General features: G+C 46.2%; 2 protein-coding genes across 3 annotated transcripts in view; one reads left to right on the top strand and one right to left on the bottom strand.

Moving 5' to 3' along the window:
• Nucleotides 1-120: 120 nt before the first annotated feature.
• LOC142050635 (uncharacterized) lies at nt 121-4,577 on the bottom strand. The gene is made up of 2 exons (XM_075079532.1): nt 3,598-4,577; nt 121-3,415 (listed from the first exon to the last, which is right to left on the bottom strand). The coding sequence occupies exon 2, from the start codon at nt 1,511-1,513 to the stop codon at nt 509-511; it is 1,005 nt and encodes a 334-aa protein (XP_074935633.1). The 5' UTR covers nt 1,514-3,415; nt 3,598-4,577; the 3' UTR covers nt 121-508.
• Nucleotides 4,323-18,637, top strand: part of GHR (growth hormone receptor) — a 131,209-nt gene continuing 116,894 nt past the window's right edge. For both annotated transcript variants that reach the window (XM_075079531.1, XM_075079530.1), the window contains exon 1: nt 4,323-4,580. The gene's annotated coding sequence lies outside the window, so the exon portion shown is untranslated. The remainder of the gene's footprint in view (nt 4,581-18,637) is intronic.

The raw sequence follows: 18,637 nt of genomic DNA, 5'->3' as shown, positions 1-18,637 counted from the left end.
CCCACAGCATTCTCCCGGAGAAGCTGGCTGCTCATGGCTTGGACAAGTGCACTCTGCGCTGGGTTAAAAACTGGCTGGACGGCCGAGCCCAGAGTGGTGGTGAATGGAGTCAAATCCAGTTCTTGGCTGGTCACGAGTGGTGTTTCCCAGGGCTCAGTGTTGGGGATGGTCCTGTTCAATATCTTTGTTGATGGTCTGGATGAGGGGATTGGGTGCATTTGTTTAATACAACTTTCCTGTAACAAAATAAGATCTGAGATTATTAAAAACTATTTTGTATTGGCCAAGTAGCAGTGAGAGTTGAACATCTAAAATACCACATAGATAAACCGGGAAAATAGAATCATAGAATAGTTAAGGTTGGAAAAGACCCTCAAGATCATTGAGTCCAACCACTAACCTATCACTGCCAAGTCCACCACTAAACCATATCCTCAAGCACCACATCTACTCTTCTTTTAAATACCTCCAGGGCTGGAGACTCCACCACCTCCCTGGGCAGCCTGTTTCAATGTTTGACAACCCTTTCAGTGAAGAAGTTTTTCCTAATATCCAACCTAAACTTCCCCTGGCGCAGCTTGAGGCCATTTCCTCTCGTCCTATCGCTTGTTACTAGGGAGAAGAGACCGACCCCCACCTCGCTACAGCCTCCTTTCAGGTAGTTGTAGAGAGCGATAAGGTCTCCCCTCAGCCGCCTCTTCTCCAGGCTAAACAACACCAGCTCCCTCAGCCGCTCCTTATAGGACTTGTTCTCTAGATCCTTCACCAACTTTGTTGCCCTCCTCTGGACACGCTCCAGCACCTCAATGTCCTTCTTGTAGTGAGGGGCCCAAAACTGAACACAGCATTTGTGGTGCGGCCTCACCGGTGCCGAGTACAGGGGCACTATCACCTCCCTGCTCCTGCTGGCCACACTGTTCCGGATACAAGCCAGGATGCTGTTGGCCTTCTTGGCCGCCTGAGCACACTGCTGGCTCGTGTTCAGCCAGCTGCCAGCCAACACCCCCAGGTCCTTTTCCTCCAGGCAGCTCTCCAGCCACTCCTCCCCAGGCCTGTAGCATTGCATGGGGTTGTTGTGACCCAAGCGCAGGACTCGACATTTAGCCTTGTTGAATCTCATACCGTTGGCTCTGGCCCAACGATCCAGCCTGTCCAGGTCCCTCTGTAGGGCCTTCCTGCCCCACAGCAGATCAACACTTCCACCCAGCTTGGTGTCATCTGCAAACTTGCTGAGGGTGCACTCAATCCCCTCATCCAGACCATCAACAAAGATATTGAACAGGACCAGCCCCAACACTGAGCCCTGGGGAACACCACTCGTGACCAGCCAACAACTGGATTTGACTCCATTCACCACCACTCTGGGCTTGGCCGTCCAGCCAGTTTTTAACCCAGCGCAGAGTGCACTTGTCCAAGCCATGAGCAGCCAGCTTCTCCAGGAGAATGCTGTGAGAGACAGTGTCAAAGGCCTTACTGAAGTCCAAGTAGACAACATCCACAGCCTTCCTCTCATCCACTAAGCAGGTCACCTTATCATAGAAGGAGACCAGGTTAGTGAGGCAGGACCTCCCTTTCATAAACCCATGCTGGCTGAGCCCGATCCCCTGGTTGTCCCGCACGTGCTGCGTAATGGCATTCAAGACCATCTGCTCCATGACCTTTCCCAGCACCGAGGTCAGGTGACAGGCCTGTAGTTCCCCAGATCCTCCTTCCGACCCTCCTTGTAGAGGGGCGTCACATTCGCTAGTTTCCAGTCGTCTGGGACCTTCCCGGTTGACCAGGACTGCTGATAAATGATGGAGGGTGGCTTGGCGAGCTCCTCTGCCAGCTCCCTCAGTATCCTCGGGTGGATCCCATCCGGCCCCATGGACTTGTGAACATCCAAGTGAAGCAGCAGGTCGGTGACTGCCACGTCTTCAACAACTGGGACTTCATTCTGCATACTAGCTCCATCTCCCAGCACAGGGGCCTGACAACCCCGAGGATGACCAGTCTGACTACTAAAGACTGAGGCAAAGAAAGCAATAAGTACCTCAGCCTTCTCCTCGTCTTTCGTGGCAAGGTTATCTTCTGCATCCAACAAAGGAGGGAGATTCTCCCTGGCCCTCCCTGTGTCACTGGTGTATTTATAAAAACATTTTTTGTTATCTTTAACGGTGGCAGCCAGTTTAAGTTCCAGCTGGGCCTTCGCCTTCCTAATCTTTTCCCTGCATAACCTCACAACATCCTTGTAGTCCTCCTGAGTCACCTGCCCCTTCTTCCAAAGGCGGTAAGCTCTCCTTTTTTTCTTGAGGTCCAGCCAAAGCTCACTATTCAGCCAAGCCGGTCTTCTCCCCCGCCTGCTCAACTTACGGCACAAGGGGATAGCCTGCTCCTGTGCCTTTGAGACTTCCTTCTTTACAAACATCAGCCTTCCTGGACTCCTTTGCCCTTCAGGGCTGCCTCCCAAGGGACTCTGTTAACCAGACGCCTTAACAGTCCAGAGTCTGTCCTTCTGAAGTCCAGGGCAGGGGTTTTGCTGACACCCTTCCTTACTTCTCCAAGAATCAAAAACTCTATCATGTCATGCTCGCTGAGCCCAAGACAGCCTCCAACCACCACATCACCCATCAGGCCTTCTCTGTTCATAAACAGCAGGTCCAGCGGGGCACCTCCCCTGGTTGGCTCGCTTACCACCTGCGTCAGGAAGTTATCTCCCACACACTCCAGGAACCTCCGAGACTGCTTTCTCTCTGCTGTGTTGTATTTCCAGCAGATGTCTGGTAAGTTGAAGTCTCCCATGAGAATAAGAGCTAGAGATTGTGAGACTTCAGCCAACTGCTTGTAGAGTACTTCATCTGTCTCCTCATCCTGGTTGGGTGGTCTATAACAGACTTCCACCAGGATGTCTGCCTTATTGGCCTTCCCCCTGATCCTCACCCATAAGCACTCAACCTTATCATTGCTGTCGTTCAGTTCTAGACAGTCAAAACACCCTCTAACATACAAGGCTACCCCTCCACCTCTCCTTCCTTGCCTGTCCCTTCTAAAGTGCTTGTAGCCATCCATTTCAGCGCTCCAGTTGTGCGAGTCATCCCACCATGTTTCTGTGATGGCGACCACATCATAGTTTCCCTGACGTGTTCATCAAACAGCAGCAGGGAACTCGGGTGAGCTACAATTTTCTTCTGTTCTGGGTTAATTTCAGAAAGGACTCTGCATTATGGCTTACCAAATGATTGTGAAACTCTCACAACACTGACTTGCGCGGCTTTGGTCCCACCTCTGTTGTACGATGAAGCCAGATGCTGAGCCAGCATCTCCTAGGCAGGGGCGGGGGGTGCATGGCAAGGGTCTTAGAGATCAGAATGTCACTGCTGAAGTCAGCTTTGCACATGTGGGTCCCTCTCTGGTACTTTGTCAATGCAAACGATGCCTAAATAAAACAAACCAATGGCGCTGTGCTCATTTTGACAGTTTTCTTTCCTAAGGTGTCTCTCAAAAGAGAAATCTGTATTATTGTAAGAAAAGACGCAGCAGTCGTTCTCCCTCTTGCTGCAGCTGGTGTCTATGCTCAGGCTGCTCAGCCCCGCGTGTGCCCTGCCCTGACAGACACACCTGGCCGGGGACGGTGCGCCCCGCTGCGCCTTCGGCCGTTCGAAACCACGTCGTTCCTACCTGCCGGCCGCAGGCGGACACCCCCTTCCTCCCTGAGACGGGGCTCACCGGCCGCCTCCTTGGGAATAAACGAGGGCGTCAGCCCTGCCCTCACCGCCGCGGGCCGGGGCCGGGACCCCAGCCGCGGCCGCCCCGGGGGAGCGGGACACCCTCCCGGCGCAGCCCCCGGGCGTCCCGGGAGGGCCCATCACCCCACGAGCCACGGCCGGGGGACGCGCTGCAGTGGCCGCCGCCTTCCCCTAGACGGAGCCCCGCGGCGCAGTGAAAGTGACAGGCGCCGGCCGGGGCTGCGGGGCGGCCGGGCGGGGAGCCGCGCTCCCGGGGACGCGCGAGCCGGGCCGGGCCGGGCCGGGCCGGGCCGCCCCCGCGCCGCCGGCCATGTTTCCCCGGCGCGCCGCCGGTCCCACGCCCTGACCCCCTCCTCCCGCGGCGGGCGGGCAGCCAGCTGCCGAGCGGGGCGCGGCGGCCATGCGGAGAGGAGGAGGAGGAGAAGGAGGAGAAGGAGGAAGAAGAGGCGGCGGCGGCCGCTGAGCGCCCCGCGCCCAGGCGGGCAGGCGCGGAGCAAGCTGTGGGTGGGCGGCCAGCCAAGTGAGTGCTGCTGGTGGCGAGGGGAGGGAGTATTGGGGTCCCCGCCATCCCCCTCCCCTCCTGGCCGCCCCGCCCCACTCCGCCCCGCCCCGCCCCGCGGGAGGGGTGCGGGATCAGCCCCGAGCCCGGCCGCCCTCGCTCGCTGTTTTGGGTCGTTGTCGCTTCACAAGTCGGGGCCGGCCCCGGGCGGAGGGAGTGCGATGCCCGGCAGTGCCGGTGCCGCCGCGGCGGGCGCTCGCTGAGGCGCTCCCATGGTGCCGGCGCCCGCCGGGGGGGGCCGCGCCCGCCGCCGCCGCCGCCCGCCGAGACCCGGGGGAAGTTTCTTGAGCGAGTCGGTGAGTACCGGGCGGCGGCTCTGCGCCTCTCCCAACCGACCGCGTCCCGCGTGGGGCGGTCGCGGGGCGGATTCCTCGCCCCCAGCCCCTGCCAGCGGGCCGGGGTCCGGCTCCTCCCGGGCTTCGCCTCCCGCCCGGGCGTGGCGGGGGCGGGTGGTCGTGAACAGCCCCCGCGGCCCCGCGCGGTGTCGGAGCCCCTCCGGGAGCGGGGGGCGCCCGGCGTGTCCCGCCGGCGTGGGCGCCGGCACGGGCAGTGGCAACGGACCCGCGGCTGGCGGGGTGCAGGCCTGGGGGCGGAAAGTTGCGTGACCCCGCGGGTGGTGGGTGATGCCGGGGGCGGCGCGGCGGGGAGCGGGGCACGGCCTCGGCGGTCTGGAGAAGTGCTGTTCTTCCGAAAAAACTCCTTTTCTGCGTGGACTTGGGTTTAAAACGCGGAGCGAGAGCGGTGGATGAGCTGCCAGCGTCTCGCTCTTCCCTGCTGCAATGGACCTCGTCCGAGTGTCTCTTCTGTGGGGCTTTATTCCTGTTTATACAGTGTCGTCTGTCTCCCCCCCTTTTTTTTTCTTTAACTTTTCACGCCGTTAATAATGGATTGTATTTGTTAGTGTGCGGTCTGCTGTAAGTATTGCACGGGAGAAAAGCTGAAGAGAATATTTTTAAAAACAAATACCACAAACACTCTGAGCAGAAGTATACAAAACAGGGTGTTACTGCAGAGGAATAACTAGTGTTTTCTCACAGCGGCATCTTCAGTGATATTTGTTGCAAACTCTCATGGGGCTAATTCTGGAGATCAAGTGTGTGGATGTGCATTGGTTACTCATCTTTTCAGCAGCTTATATCTCATTAAGAAATCAATGTATTATTAACTTAGTGTATTTAATCACAGCTTTACTTTCCTCTTTGTGTACCAACTACAAAAGGCCCGCAGCTGGTCATATTTCTGTTGGTGGTTAAATCAGAAGTAAGAACCGAGCAATTAAAAAACTGTGGCCCACTGCTTTACTTGAATCCCATTTTGTAAATGCTTCCAACAAGTGTTTACTGATGGGAAAAACTGAAGTTATTTACCAGGTAAAGAGGTGCTTAACTTAAATCTGAGAGACTCTTAGCTATAATATAGACTTCGTTGCTCATATATGTGATGAAAATGTAGTTGGGAATAGAATCGATACAAGAAGACTTGGTAAGATTTATTTAAATACCAGCATGTATTTAAAAGGTTCTATTTTAAATATTGAAATTAGAGTAGATTGCAGCTGAGATGTTTTGTGGCTCTGGGTGATGCATGTAAGTATTACGGAAAGTTATTCAGGCAGCTTGAAATGTTTAAATAGGAATGTGGTGTCTTTCATCTCCATCACATCTCAGTCTCACGTTGCTAGAATTGCTACCGGCTGTGTTAATTCAGGACGTTAGCATGTTTTAGTAACTGTAAAGGATGGACAAACAAGATAGCTTGCAATGCTTTTGAAGAGTAGTTTCTGAAATTGCCTCTAAATGTCGGTGGTACTTCTATTAAATGCATGAAAGTAACTGCTGAAACTTACTGTAATGTATAGAGAAGTCATAGACACCCCTCAGGTATTTTGGAGGCAAATTCTTTGAGTGTGGTCAAGCATTGTTTTCATTACTTTGAGCTGTTTCATTGTCTCCCGGTGTTGACGTATCTGCACAGCACAGTGCAGCGCCATGCAAATATATAAACTTGGGGGCTCTACAGAGGGGTTAACTTTCTGTCACACCGTGCAGCGTGGCAGCACTGCTCCCAGTGTCTGTGCCACGCTGCGTGTGTTGGGGAGATGTACAAAGCTCATTTCTGCACGTTTTTACTGACTAAAGTAGTATGTGCTACTGTATGTGACCTCTTGGGCCCATTTCCAGTAGCTCAAATAGCTCAAATAAATCTCCGATGGCAATTCTCCTGTTTCTGGGTTGGTACTGTTCTTTTCTGTGATCTGGAGGCTGAGGAGACATCATATATATTGGCCCTTTTAGGGTATAACTTACCCTTGACTATGTGTACATTTCTGTTAATGTGTATATAAACTAGAGTTAGGCCTTGCTCCTATCAAATGAAGCTTCCTTGTGCTGCAGAAATTGTTTTTTTATCAAAGCTAGTATTTATCTTGTGCTACTAATGGGAGCATTGAGCTGAATAAATATAACACTGTGTATCTTATTTGAAATACCAGATTTCCATGGACAAAATAGAATCTGTAAATATTTGTCAGTAAGAAAGCAATGTAGGCAGAGATGCTTTGATTTTTTTTTTCTGATTTGAAAAAAAAATGTTATCAGTAAAACAGCACTTGCATTCAGTCCAGCTGAAGCTCTTGAAATATTAAGGTAGGTGTCAAAATATTTTCAAACCATTGCAAATAGATAAAAATGGTAGGAGTAACAAGAAGAGGGGATAAAGCTGGTGGGGAAAGGAAAAGCAAGGATACCAGCAGTGCAGTAATGAGTACCCTCAATCCATACGGGCGTCCATATGGGAGTCCCTAAACAATGGGTTCACTAGAGAGTCAGGTTCCCTTTAACTAAAACGATCTTCCTTATTTTTTCACCAGATATTGATCTGATGGAAAGATGAATCTTTGGCCCAGCAGAGCTGGGATGGTAATTCTGGGAAGAGGGCAGTGTGAGGAGAGCAGGCAGGGAGGCGGTGGGGCTGCCACTACGGTTGTAGTGAAGGCAGAAGGCTGACGCAATGAGATACTAGCTTGGCAGGAACAGATTAATGTCAGGACTTGAAGGAACACTTTGTGCTCAAATTGTTTATTGCAAGGGATATCTTTCTTTATTGTATATGAATCCCAATTTAAGTTCTTTGAGTGAGGTGGATGTTTATTTACGCATCATTTTAATTTGTGAGAGATAGAACAAGCACCTTCTTACCAAAGAGCTGTCTCTCAATGTATGAGAAACAATTTTTCCCAGTAAATTATAAAGGCTGTTTCCTGACAGAGATGGATGTTGTCCATATTGCATTTACTGCAGATTATGAACTGAAAATACATTTAAGCATGATATTTTATTTACATTTTGAAAGCAGGTATTCGATTGAAAGGAAAGCCATCACCAGAAACTTTATATTTTTTATTAATCAGTTAATATGGTCTTCAAAAACACTTCCTGGAAGCAGGGTGGTTTGCAATAGGGTGAGACTTAATGTCTTAGCTAAACAAGGTCATGTTCCTTACTGTTTGCTGAGCATTTCAGAAGTACAATGTTGTGGGGATGTAACAGACAATTACAGTTATTTTTACTGAAGGAATAACTGCTGGTAAACGCCCTTGTCCGGTCTTCTGCTTCAAGCAGTAATGGTCACTAGTGCATGAGATACTGTATGAAATATGTGGGTGCACACACGCTTCCTTCAGAGTACCTTTCAGGTGCAAGGTTGTCCCACTTTATTTGTTATCCATGTAGTCAGTAGCTCAAGGATTACAGCAGTAATCAAGCATTTATGAGTTTTAGAACTCCGTCTGCCATGCTATTCGTAATTATCACGCTAATCACATTTATGTTAGTCTTTTGACTTTCCAAAAAATCCATGGGCTGTGATGCAGACATCCGTATCTTCTAAATCATGCTTATCTTTATAACTTTGAGTTATTAAGGTACTCCTATGTGTAGTGACACGGTCTGCAACATAGCCTGTTATGTGTCTGAATTATCAGTTACAGTTTGTGGAAGGGATCCGCTGTGTGGGGTTGTGGTCGTACGGGGGAAGGTCATACAGGGCTGTATGGAGGAGGTTGGAGATGTGGTGGAGACAATGAATTCTGCACTGAGAATGCTGGTGGAAGGATATGGAGCTCTCGTAAATTTAGCAGAAGATTTTAACCTCTCTGCGTTAAAAGAGTAAACATAGAACCCATTCTTCTGGTATGGAAGGAGTTATGCTTTCCCATCTCTCCTTTACTGTGGCCATTTAGAGAGACGTGCAGTGTTAGGGTAGCACAGCGCTAGACCTGCTAGGCCTGTGCATCAAGCATAGGTGAATAACTGGGGTGGGTGCATAATGTGGGAAACTGAACTCAGAATGTGCAAAGAGAAGATGCCTCACCACCTTTACACTGACTAAGGCAGAAGATTTCTGTCTCTGATCACTTAATAAGCTTACTGCTCAAAATCCTAGAATAAAGATGATCTATGAAGACATAAATATGAATAATCAGTTGCATTTGGGTGCCATTTAAACACTGGGCAATAATATGGGTGGAGAAAATGAATGTTTAGAGCTTCAAAAGTTGTTTAAATACTATCATAAATCCATTACAGTGTTCAAACTCAGTTTATAAGTAGTCAGTCCAAACATAAATATTTCAGATGCTCTACAGAGAAATTTTGTGCAGTATGGATTTTTCAGCAGCTAACACACAACAACTCTGAGGGGTACTTAAAAAGCATTAGGTTCTTAATAACAACCGTCATGTTGTATCATTCAAGTGCTTAAATTGAGGTTGAAGTTTTACCGCCTCCGGAGAAAATAAGAATGGTAAAACTTGGTCCTTCAGTAGGAGGAAAATAAAATCCTGACCCATTATCAGCAGCTGTTCCAGCACCGTGCTCACTGGTTGTTGGCTTGCGCTCCAGGCTGTCGCGGCATTGCAGTCCTGGGCAGCCTGGTATAATCACTCAGTACTCCAGCTTTAGCAGTGGTGCTGGTTCAGGTCTGGCCAGCCTAGAATTTTGGGAGAATAGAATTATTTTTGCCTGCTCTTTTCCAGGTAGGGACATCCAAAAGCCTTGAAAGTCTGCTGCACCTATAAAATGCTGGGTTCATTTGAATCCCAGTGGGCTAGCTCCATATGCCAGTAGATGTCTAGGATGCAATGACAGTACCCTGCAGGTAGAACCATACCTGTGTTAGTTCTGTGAACAGATGTCAGTGTGCCTACAGCAGCTTTGGGTTTTAGTCTGTATGTTCGTCTCTGCAACGTTATTGGTAGAGCCAAACAACTCCTCCTGTACCTGTTGGAGTTTGGGGACTGGGTAGTGATAGTCTGACCATGAAAGAGAGTCTGTAAGCCAGGAAAAACAGACTGAATGAACCAACAAATTTTATTTCAGCTATCTTGGTTAAATGAGCATGCTTGTCAGTTTTTGCTTCACTTCACAAACCGCGTGCCTTATTCCCAGCTGCTCTCAAATGTTCAGCTAGCAGCCTGATTTCTGCTATATTTCATGGTGGTTTTCTTTTTTTGCCTGCCTTTTCCAGACACACAGAGAGGAATTTATGTCAGTGTTACCTTGAGAATGGATTGGTGCAGTGGGCTCTCCTTTACCGCATTGCTGCAAATATTGTTTGATATTTGGTACCAAGTGCTTATTAAATTGTGCTTGCTCAAAAACCATGTTATGAACCAGCTTTATAATTGTTTTGAGTGATGCCTTGTATACAGTTTTAATCAAAAAAGCTTGAACTGTTTGGTGTTTTGACTGTTAATGAGATTGCTAGTGGCTTTATGTGATGCTCTAAAAAGAGTGAAAAGAAAGCAGGATTCAGAGGTAGTGGTTCTTGTCCCTTCCTTCACATAGGTTGAAGAGGACTGATTGTGGTTACACTTGGGACCAAGCTTTATCTGTTCTGCCTAGACTAAGGAGGGTCTGGGATGAGGATTGAGAGGAGAAAAGCAATTAGAAGCAGTGAGCTTCTGTATCTTTGGATTTGATTACTTTTTATGGCTGAGCCTAGTAAGGTGTGTCTGGGGAATGCTATGGAACTTTAACTTAGAAAGAAACCCCCAAGAAAACCACCACTTTTGTAATGGCTTTGACAGTTTGAACTCAGCCACAGAGCAGCTCGAAGGACTAAGTCAGATGTTAAGTAAACAGGGCAGAATACAGCGCAGTCAGGACTCCATGAGCCCATCTGTACTTCACAGTATGTCCAGACCAAGCCCAGTGAGCTGTGCTTATACTGGGGCTTCGGCCTTCCAGGGTGAGTCCTGTCTTTTGTAGGGCACATACTAGGGCCATGCTTTCCACAGTGAGTTGGGCCACTAGAAGGAATGATTTGCAGTGTGCAGTGGGAAATCCTGCTCTGCATCCGAATCTGTTTGCAGTTTTTCACTCGTCCACACATGTAAGTGAAACACATGCAGCTAAAACTTTTTGGACTTGGCTTGTGCTTGTTCCAAACAGTGCCAACCTGCTGGTCCAGTACATGTGGATGAGCTGTTCTTACTTGTGACCGCAACATTACTGCAATAGGATCAGAGTGAGCACTTTCAGCTTTTCGGCTGTGATTTCTGACCTTTGGAGAGTGGCAGTGAGTCTCTGGGTCTGATCATCCTGGGTAGGGGTAACAAACGCTGCACAGGAGAGACACTTGTTATGTGATACGGTCACTGCTGGCCTCCTGTATGCCAGCCAGTTCTCCTGGTGCAGGACAGCGTGTACGGCATGGAGGGACTGCAGCCTGGGACGGGGAGAAATAGCCCCTCGGCCTCCCTGTGAGTCAGGCTATTTTTGTGGAATTGTATGATGAGCTCTGCCATCTTCCAGCACTAAGGTGCATTTAATAAGCGTGGCCATACCAATTCAGAAACTGTTTCAGAAAAAGCAGTCACTGTTGTAAAGCACTCTGTGCCTCATTACTGCAGGTTCTTAGTTGAGCATTTTGCTTGAATAGCTAATTTCCTTTGAATAATAGCTAGCTTTGAGAGAACAAATTTCTTTGATTGGACTGGGTCCAGACACACTCTTTTCACTTGCATGTAATTTATCCACCACAAGGCACACACAAGTGTGTTAACTACAGTGGATACCGCTTGATCATTCTTAAGGTTTTCGGCTGGCCACAGCAATGCCAGTGGTGACATTAAGGAAGGATGGCATTCATCTGTTTAAGTGGTGTGAGGGGCCTGCCTAATTTCCATCAAGGAAAGGAGGAGAACAAGAATACTTGCATGAAGATGCTTTATACATCATTGCTTTTTCAGGCTTATTGTGTATAACTGTGTAGAACCAGTATCTGACGTACAAGAGAAATAAGCAATACATTGTGCCTATGTATCTTTGATCTTGCTTGTGGCACAGATGAATGCTCTTAATGCCATGATGGAAAAAGTAATGCTGTTTACTGTTGCACCCATGCATTTGTTGTAGACTGTTCTATTGCTTTTTTCCAATTATAAAAAAGTTAATGTTTTATTAAAGTAAACAAAAGTATTGTGAAAATCATTGCAGGTCCCTTTTCCTTTCTGGTTCTACTACTGCAGGTAGAGGGCTTTCTCTGTAAGAGCCCAAGGGATCTTTAGGGATGCAGTGGGAATGTCTGTCAAAAAAAGAACGTAGGATTTAGGAAGAGAGACTCCTCCTGTCTAATTGGTCACGTTGATGTTGAACAATATAATGGAAATCTTCATAGAGAAGCTTCTGTAGTCATACTCCTGTTTTGTATGCTGAGGTATGAATTTCAGTTATAATTAATTTTTTTAAGAATTTTTGCCTATCGTTTGAATGTTATTTCAAGCCTAAGGAATCCAAGAGCCTGGTTAACCGCAGGACATCTCAGAGTAAAGATGGAAGAAGTTTTCCACAGTGGGCGAACATGTTCTACAGGTGTTTCAGTTTGCTAAATCATGCAGAAAGGGAGAGGAGGTTTTATGGTGTGAGGGGTAAAAAGCCAGGGATTGCATATAGATTGTGGATCGTTTCTGAAACAAAATGGAATATGTGTGAGTAGAAAGACCAGGATGTGAAAGCCTGAGGAATTGTTGGCTGGTACTGGCAAGACAGAATTTACAGACTCTGAACTACTTGGTTGCACTATCTTAAGGTGAAAACAGGATGTTATGTGACCAGTAATCAAAAGGACATGTTTAAGTGTAACAATTTGTTTAAGAATGTTTGAGATGGCTGGACTAAAACACAGAAAAAACAGACCCTCAAGATGATTTAAAATTTTAAATGTAACTTGAATTGCACCCAGAAGTATGTTTTCATACTGTTTTTTTTTTTTTTAAATTGTTATAATAATGATTATGCCACTTTATGGGTAGATCTGCGTGGTAAGAGTAAAAATGTTTTGGTAGTGTAGGACTTGTTTTGCCAGTGGCTTGCGTTGCTTTGCTTTCCAAATGGCGTACTGGTTGCAGTATTTTGCAGGAGCCTGTCAGTGTAGCAGCTCGTAACAAAACACAGGGAATGGAAAGATGGTGTTTTTGCATCAAAAAACTGATGTCTGTCACCAACTCATTTTATATGTGAGCAGTTGGTACACATACTGTTTATTGTATTGCAGTGTTTGTTTTATTTACTGATGCTGAAGTGTGAAAAAAAAAAAGTAAGATGTCAATAAAAACGACTGGCACCATTTGTTGTTAGGGCTGAAACAGAAGAGGTACCTCTCACTAGTTAGTTATTTGTCTGGATTTTTTAAACTGATTTTAAAAGGTTCCTGCCAAGGAACCTGCTCTGACAAGAGTCTGTGGCTTGGTAACCCTGTTTGTATGAAGCAGCAATGTGCTTCGCTCCTGGGCAAACGAAGAATTGTCCCTCCCACCCTCTGCGCCTCGGACACCTGTACTGGCCAGATATTTCGAAAATTGTCACAAGAAATACATTCACTCCTGTTCGGATTGAACAGTACTACAGCGCAGCGACCTCAGCTGTGGCTTCTGGATCAGTAGGTCACACAGCTGTCTGTTCTTGGGGGTTTTCGTTTGCTCCATTGGAGGTAGCCAGGCTCCTCTGCCCCAGCAGCCATGTGCCAAAACCTTCACTCAGCTGAGAGAGTGAGCTGAATAGACTTAGTCAAATAATTTTTTAGAATTATTTAGTTTTGAACCCTTAAACACTTTCTAGCAGGGTACAAATAATTTTAGAAATTTCTTATGTTTATATTACAGTATGTATAAACAGTCATTATGTTGTAATTTTTTATATGCTTTCTAGGTTGAAAGCCTCTGTAACCTACTAGGGTCACACTCGTTAGAGTTACTGACTCCTTTTCTGGGGAAAAGTTACCATGACCCGGCCTCCCACAGAGGGTGCAGTGGCAGATGGAGGGGGGAGGGAGGAATATTTTTAAGCTCTGCTGTGTCAATGTCAGTACTGGCCGTGAGGGAGAAGGCAGCAGATAACTTGCAGAGGCTTCTGTAGGAAGCTTTCTTCTTTTCTCCTGAGTGTTTTTAAGGGGTCATCTTAAATAATTGACAAAGCCAAATACCAGAATGGTGATCCACAGCTTACTGGACCTATAGTCAAATTTCAGCACATCTTTAACAGAACAATCCATAAAGAAGAAAATGCATCCAGATTATTGAACGGTGTGTTTCCTTTTTGTATGCGATCTGTGTTGAGCCTCATGTTATCGTTATATTTAACAGACTGAGCAAAGTTATTTCCTTTGCTTTATTCCAGCTCTTGTGACTGAAAGTTGGCTTTCAGTTTTGGGTAAGATTTTCTGAATTGCACGGCTTAAGAGCAAAAGTGTGGAAGGACTGACAGAAGCTTCTTTTACAGGACAAATGAGCAATCTTTGTCTCTTGCCACTTCATTGTGCTTTGGCAGGGTGGCTCTGGTGGGCATGGGCAAACCCCTGTGTTTGTGGTATTGCTTCATATCCTTGTAGATTGGCATTTTCCGGATGCTCTGATTACTGCCTACCTTAACAATACAGATAGGTGCTCTTAAAAAATGTTATTAAAATTCTCAGTCAGAGCAGCACAGTTGTTCACAAGCTGTGGCTTGTGGAGCACTTCCAGGCAACACAGATTGAAGCCAGCTCGGGGAAAGTGCTGAGCTGTGCTCGGCTGGAGGAGACGGCAGCCGGGGCTTCAATTGCGCATTCAGCAGCCTGTGAGCACAGCTGCCTGTGCGCCATCCCGCGTTCCGCCCCGTCCGCTCTCCCTGGGCCTCTGCTGAGCAGAAATGGGAGCCTCCCTGAGTTTGTGCTAATGTATGTAAACTCAGTGATTGGTTTCTTCTGATACCACTGCAGGAGAAGCAGCAGATGATAAAGCCCATGTGTTTATGTGCCCCTAAAGAGTAGAGCTGCAGAAGCTGGTGGACGTTTGCCACTCGTGGAAACTTGCTGATAGAGAATGGCGGGAAGCCTGAATGAACAACCGTGTTCATTATGGCAATTACTGGACAGAAATAAGGCATCTTCTGGGGTAAAATGGATGTTAATCTGCGTTTTGTTCTGTTGGTGTAGTTCGTAGCACAGCTGGCAGGCAATCATTTGTAGGTGCTGTAATCATGCAAACAAAAATGGAGGAATTCAGGCATTTGAAAAGCGACAACAAAACAGCATCAAAAGCACAATGGGCTACCATTGATTCTTTACCTAGCATAAGTTTTCTGGGATGTATTAAGAGTCTGAGACATGAAGGGTAGGCAATAATCCTAACACTGTAGATCAAGGATAAAGGGTATGTACTTCTAAGTGAACAGTGTGGACATTTTTGGATGTTCTACATTACAAATAGTTGCTGATCAACAGCTCTGGCTTTGGGCCTTTGACTTTTGACCCCTACTTCTCTTACCATTCATTCCTTTGTCTTTGTCTTAGCAGAGCACTTCAGTTAGTACAGAAAATGACTAATGCCATTTATTATGTTGTTTGGTTTTACTCTTTTGAATGACAAAACAGAACCATTCATATTTCCTCGTTTTTCTTCGCAGACTCATGTTTGTCTGGTGGGTGAGGAATGATGCTTTCAAAACTGTCCTGGTAACTCCATTCTGAGGAGTGACATGGGACATTTACAGGGCCATAGGTAAGGAACTTTCTGCAGACAGCATCACAAACTTTGAATGTATTTTATGTAGGGTTAGTATTCTGGCCATTGTTTGTCTCAAAGGCATATCCATGGACAATAAATGCTGGCTGCTCTTCTTACCCGTATTACCATTAAGTCACTGTGTAGAACACAGTCATGTAATTGTAGTAAATTTAAGCAAATGTTGAAATGGTAAAGAAGTGCTACATGGATCACTAGAAATAATTATCATGGGATCAAGAAGACTGACAACAGTAGTGTTTCATCTTCAGCTATTATTAATACAGTTGGGCACTGAGAAGTTGTGAAGGAAATTCAAAACAATCTCTCCAAGTTTTGCCAAGATTACTCAGTGGAATCACTTGTTGCCAGATGCTGATGCTGAATGAGACCAGTCACCACTGGGGGGATTAGTTTTCCAAAATTATGCAAAGTCAATTAGCAGTCTAGTTGTTGTAGGGGTTTATTAATACTCTATGGACTATCCTGCAGTTTGAATGACAAGCGAGCAGGTAGGTGTCTCACCTATCCTGTTAGCTCTGGGAATGCATACAGCATCTTTTATTTGGGATTTTAATGTAGCTGTGAAAAAGGGATTGTAGGATAGATTGTAGGATCAGAGTGAAAGATTTGGTCTACATTTCCCAAGCAGTAGCTCCTGGAAGCAATATACAGCTTGTGGCTAGGAACAGGGCCATATCCCTGGCTGTGACTGCAAGAGAGGCTCTGCAGTGAGCTCAGAAAGACCTCCCCCAGACGTAAGCCTTCAGAGCCTGCGCTTGTGGCACTGGTTTCCACAGGACCGCTACAGCTGTTCTCCCCCTCCTTGGAACAGGGGAATACTTGGTTTAGTGTTTGGATGTTGCTTGAACGTACTGTGCTCTTAGTTGTTAGGCAGTCTTGGAATTAGTATTAAGTGAGGTGCTGCTTGTATTTCACGGGTGATACATCCAATGTAAGACTCTAGGGAACCTAAAACCAGACTATTCGTTTTCTTTAAGCCATTCTCTATGGTAGTATTATGATGTCCTGGTTTCAGCTGGGATAGAGTTAATTTTCTTCATAGTATGATAGTATAGGGCTATGTTTTGCATTTGTGCTAAAAACAATATTGATAACGCGGAGATGTTTTAGTTGTTGCTAAGTAGTGCTTACACTAGTCAAGGACTTTTCAAGCTCCCCGTGCTCTGCTGGGTGCACAAGGAGCTGGGAGGGGACACAGCTGGCACAGCTGACCCCAACTGACCAAAGGAACATTGCATACCATAGGACGTCATGCTCAGTACATAAGGCTGCAGGAAGAAGAAGGAAGGGGGGAATGTTTGGGCGATAGTGTTTGTCTTCCCAAGTAATGGTTATGCGTGATGGAGCTGGGCTGTCCTGGAGATGTCTGAACACCTGCCTGCCCATGGAAAGGAGCGAGTGAATTCCTTGTTTTGCTTTGCTTGTGTGCGCAGTTTTGCTTTACCTGTTAAACTGTCTTTATCTCAATCCATGAGCTTTGTCCCTTTCACTCTTCCGATTCTCTCCCCCATCCCAGCGCAGGGGAGTGAGCGAGCCGCTGTGTGGGGCTTAACTGCCTGTTGGGTTAAACCACAACACATGAGCTGAAAGGTTTACATGAATTAAAGATTCATGGCTGAGTATGAAGTCAGGCCATTAAAGTTATCTGCTGATCAGACCCTCTTGAGCAGTTGGTTAATAAAGAAGTGAAAATCCAGCATTATCATGACTAAATATATGTAACTGCTTCAATTGTAAGTGCTGCTGGGAGGAATCTAGCATCCTTTATGGTCTCTGTTTTGTTGGTTATTGTACGACCCAGTTGGCAGCAAGCCTGTCTTGTGAAGCACAGGACAATAATATCCTTCACAGCTACTTTTGCTAAGTAATTGAAATACAATGCCAAGATTATTTTGGACAGATATGTATTCACGAACCTATCGCTGCCAAGTTGCATGATAAAAAGAACAACTTTTTTCCATCATAAAACTTTCTTTTATTGTTCATCAGCAAGCTGAGCCTGAGGAACTCTGTTTCTGATAAGACTACAGGGAGAGTTTCTAGTCAAGGTGTCAACAGGCACGTCCTTTCGCTCACCAGCAGATCTGCTCATTCTGAAGTTTTCTATACCATACTAGAAATGTACGCATTTGCTCAAAATGCAGCATACTTTCAGAAAATTCAGATTGTGGTGTCAAATTTATTTAAGAGTTACTTACATAAATGCAGAAAAATTTAACAAAACACCACCAGCAGGTATCCTCTTAGATAATCTTAATTTTGAACTCTGGTCTCTGCCATGTGATGTCCTATCTGCAGGCCACGAGCACCTCTTCACCAATCTCAGAATGGCTAAAAGCTCGCTTTTTAAGCAAAAATGGGAATCTGGCAGGCCCCAAGTGCAAACCAGTCTCTGTGGAGACTTAGCTGCAGGCCCTCTGATATACTTGTTCTTCCTCTGCAGAGTTAATGTAACACTTGGTGTAGTGAGTCTGATCTTCTTTCCTCTGTTCGCATTTCTGTTGTCTGAACTCTGCCTGAAAAGTAGATTGGCACATGTTTTGTTATTTTTCAAATTACTTATGCCAGCTATGCATAAAAGAGCTGCAGCAAAAGCATTCCATATCCATTGTTAAGTGTTTTATTTTCCAGACTAAAAACTGAATACTTGGAGCTCACATGTCATTATATGCTTGTCATTCCTAATTACTCTCTGGCATGTTCCTGAGTGTTTTGTAGACAGGAAAATATATTTGATTTTTTTTTTAAATACACACTGAAACGTGTCTGTAAGTAAGCCAATAAAAAAACCCTCAAAATACTCTGAGAGGTGGAAAACTATTGGGAGAAATAAGTGTGTAGACATATTAACATGTTCCTTTCCAAAAGAGTAACTTGCTTGGTCTCTTATTATCAATAAGCATTTTGTCCTGAAGGAATGAGACTGTTACATTTCATAGCAGGAAATTAGTCATCAAGCGTATTTGATTATTTTCAGAGCAGGTAAGTGTGTGATTTTTCCCTGCAGGTATTCTGTATACTGCAGCATGTTTTAACAAAGGAAAATGTGGTGTCTGCATACCAGATTTTGTACACACAAATTCATAAATGCACGTGTGCACAGAAGCAGATTTGCAGTTCTGACCCTTGAGGTACGCCACCAGTGAGCTGCAGTAACACCTCTGAGGCTAATGGTAGATAGAAACCACATCAGGGCAAAAAATGAGAGTTTCCCAGCTGGCATTCCCTTTGCTTCTTGGGATTTTATTCTCTTGACTGTCAGTTGACAGCTTGACTACCCTGGCAATG

The sequence above is a fragment of the Phalacrocorax aristotelis genome, chromosome Z (assembly GCF_949628215.1).
Source record: "Phalacrocorax aristotelis chromosome Z, bGulAri2.1, whole genome shotgun sequence".
NCBI lineage: Eukaryota > Metazoa > Chordata > Aves > Suliformes > Phalacrocoracidae > Phalacrocorax > Phalacrocorax aristotelis.
The sequence above is the reverse complement of the archived record's forward strand: the minus strand, read 5'-3'. Positions and strand labels throughout refer to the sequence as shown.